Source organism: Geospiza fortis, unplaced genomic scaffold (assembly GCF_000277835.1).
Source record: "Geospiza fortis unplaced genomic scaffold, GeoFor_1.0 scaffold16, whole genome shotgun sequence".
NCBI classification, from domain to species: domain Eukaryota; kingdom Metazoa; phylum Chordata; class Aves; order Passeriformes; family Thraupidae; genus Geospiza; species Geospiza fortis.
The window spans coordinates 3,323,150-3,326,252 of record NW_005054302.1 but is presented as its reverse complement, the minus strand read 5'-3'; the positions used below and the strand labels follow the sequence as shown (position 1 = coordinate 3,326,252).

Below are 3,103 nucleotides of genomic sequence, written 5' to 3'. Positions count from 1 at the left end.
TCACCACGCTCATTCTCACCCCCGCGTCGCCCCGCAGACGTGCCCGCTGCTGCTTCGCGTCTTCACCACCAACAATGGGCGGCACCACCGCATGGACGAGTTCTCCCGCGGCAACGTGCCCTCCAGCGAGCTGCAGATCTACACCTGGTGAGTCAGAGCGCCTCTACGGCTGGCCGAGCCGCGGTGCCTCGCCGGGGCCCCCGGGGCCAAAGGGAGTTGTGCCGGCTCTCGTCAGAAAACTCCGGAGAGTTTTCGTCGCCGCCGGTGTGGAGCTGTTCTGGCTGAGGCCTGGCAGCTGGGAGGGGGCATCTCCCGAAGCGCAGCTTTGTGCAGCGGTGAGCGCTCAGCCGCCGAGACTTAGTGCGGCTCAAGTGCCCAATTACTGCTGCATGTAATCGGTGGCTTCTGCTGTGGCGATGGTTATCGCAAAACATCTACTCAATGCGTTCTCCTTTAATGCTTGTGTATCGTTCCAACAGCCCCGTTTATGGAGTAGAAGCAGCTGTCCCAGAAGGCTTGATATGTTGTGTGAATGGTTTGTTGGTTTAACTCAGACCCTTCTGAGAGTGGAGTAATGAGTTTTCTTTTTGCATGGTCAGGTAGCAATGCTTTACAGAGAGCTGCTTTTTATCACTGTCAGATTTATTTTGGAGAACTGCCTTAGTCTCCATTGCAAACATGTTAGGTTTTGTTTGTGATATTTTGAAGAATGCCTTTGAAAAGGAATTATGCTGCTTTTTAAACTCTTCATGATGTTTGCCAGAGTTGTAACTCATACGTTGTGTAGTTGAATAAATCCATTTTTGTGGCTACCAAAGCATGCAGTTCTAATTTACTTCTAAGTGGGATTTATGGACTCTGTCCAGGCTGTTGGTGGTGTCTGAGTTGTTTCCCATCTGCAGAAGTCAGAATGGGCATTGTTTGTCAACACACTGCTCCTTGGTTGCCTGAAGCTTGGTGTGAGTGCACAGTCTGTATAATTGGAGACACTTCTCTTGCAGTGACTGAGTACTTTTGTTCTTGAAATTCTAGACATGAGCTTTAGCCCTGCTCTGGTTGAAGGATGGGTAAAGGAGTGCTGCCTGCTAGGGCAGAAACGGAAAGCTATTTTATTTTTCTGCTTTTCTTACATTTCCTCTAATAGTTAATAACATTTTAATACAGACGTCAGCTTAGGTGAGGAAACTCTTACACTGTGGCTTGTATGAATGTATTAAAAAAAAGGCTCTTGCTGTTTAAATGGTAACTCTTCAGAGAGACCTGGAGATGCAGATGTTGAAATGTATACAGAGATGAGGAGATTAATCAGAATATGACAGTGAATCAGACAGTTTTGCACTAGAGCATGTTGCCTCCAGTGTGCAGGAAGTGGTGAATTCTCCCAGGTGTTACAATCAATAACTGTGGACATGGGATATGCCAAGGCAAAGAAATATTTGGTTAGATTGTAGCAATATATTGATTCAACCTTAAATGTTTTGGGAAGCTTTTTTTACTGTTCCTTTGAGAGTATGAAGCGTTTTGGTTTCTTTGTTTAATCTAGGATGGATGCAACTCTGAAAGAGCTGACCAGTTTGGTGAAAGAAGTTTACCCAGAAGCACGGAAGAAGGGCACACATTTCAACTTTGCAATTGTTTTTACAGATCTCAAGAGGCCTGGCTATAGGTAAATGGCATTTTTTCTCTGAGTTAATAGAATACTTTGGGCACCAGAAGAGTAAATTATCCTTCATTAACACTGATTTAAAGTTCAGAAGCCACATACCAAACTTCTGAAGTTCTGTATGATGACTGCTACAGCCTCTAAATTGTGCTTGGTGACTATCCCTGTTAATGTATTGCCAAGACTATGAGCCTATGTGTTTGAAGGCTTTGGTTTGTATTGGCAACTGGAACATGGCCCTCCAAAGTGAGATAATGCTTTGTTCCTGGTAGGTCTTGCGCCTGAGTTACAGCAGTGATCTTGTAGCAGGTGTTTCTCTTCCAGAATGGCATGAGCTAATCTTTGTCAGCAGCCAGTGGATGTACCCTGCTTTGGAATCTGGTGGGGTCTTGTGCTTTGTCTGTATGGCAGGGGGTAAGGGGTTCTCCCTAGTAATTAACATAAGAGGGTAGAAGGCTTCTCTGTGCTGTCAGACAGAGCATTTGGTGTAGCTTTTCTTGGTGCACCCAGGATTGCAGAGAAAAACCTCAGTGTTGTGAGTACACAGCCATGTTTGTGCAGTGCAGGGAGTGGCATGGGAAGGGAGTTAGGAGCCAGTGCAGTTCCTGTTTTGGACATGTGGAGAGATTGGCCACTGATAACTAACTTGCTTTTCCTCTGCTACTCACAGGGTGAAGGAGATCGGCAGCACCATGTCAGGCAGGAAGGGCACAGATGATTCCATGACATTGCAGTCTCAGAAATTCCAGATAGGAGACTACTTGGATATAGCAATTACTCCTCCGAATCGTGCACCACCCCCATCAAGCCGCATGAGACCTTACTAAAGTCTTGCTTCTCTTTGTATGATTATGTATTCTGTTTACTCCTACTTGCTGTTCTAAAGCAGGCTTATTTTTTGCTTTTGTTGCTAAGCACCTGAAGACATAGCTGAGCATTGTAGAAGAAATTTAACTTTTAAACATTAACTTTTAGTTTGTTTAGAAGAAACCCCTTCAGCAGTGCCATCATCCTATCCCTGATTGTTATAGTTTGAGTAGTAAATTAGTGTATCCAGTGTTCTAAAGACTTCCGTGAAATATGACCAGGAGGATTACAGGTGTTCTGAAGTTCTGTCTTGTTTGGAATAAAAATTGATGTTAATCCTTTGACTGTTCAGTGGTGTATCAATGCTCAAGGCTGCTCTGTGTTAGAAGTTACTAATGGTGCTGGGGGATGTTGAACAGTCTAGAATCTGAAAATAGAGGAAGGGGTGGCTCAGGTCTTAGTTGTCCATGGGGCAGCTGGAAGACTGGTGTGTGGTGTTGCCTGCTGCCTTAAAGGGCAGGATGAAGAAGGGGTGGCCTCTGTCTCAGCAAAGTGGTGCTCGGTGCTTGACTCCCTCTGTCACTGCAGCGGGAGAGGCTGAGATGTGCAGGTGCCTTTGGTCTTCCAGCAGGG

General features: G+C 45.6%; 1 protein-coding gene across 1 annotated transcript; it reads left to right on the top strand.

Annotated features, from left to right (window-relative positions):
* Positions 1-6: 6 nt before the first annotated feature.
* On the top strand, positions 7-2,812 carry SAP18 (Sin3A associated protein 18). The gene is made up of 3 exons (XM_005417688.2): positions 7-147; positions 1,544-1,666; positions 2,334-2,812. The coding sequence occupies exons 1-3, from the start codon at positions 92-94 to the stop codon at positions 2,488-2,490; spliced, it is 336 nt and encodes a 111-aa protein (XP_005417745.1). The 5' UTR covers positions 7-91; the 3' UTR covers positions 2,491-2,812.
* Positions 2,813-3,103: the final 291 nt, after the last annotated feature.

Coding starts and splice junctions, on each gene's coding strand:
- SAP18 (XM_005417688.2), top strand. CDS start 92: ATGGACGAGTTCTCCCGCGGCAACGTGCCCTCCAGCGAGCTGCAGATC. Junction 148..1,543: donor GAGCTGCAGATCTACACCTG/GTGAGTCAGAGC, acceptor TGTTTAATCTAG/GATGGATGCAACTCTGAAAG. Junction 1,667..2,333: donor CTCAAGAGGCCTGGCTATAG/GTAAATGGCATT, acceptor TGCTACTCACAG/GGTGAAGGAGATCGGCAGCA.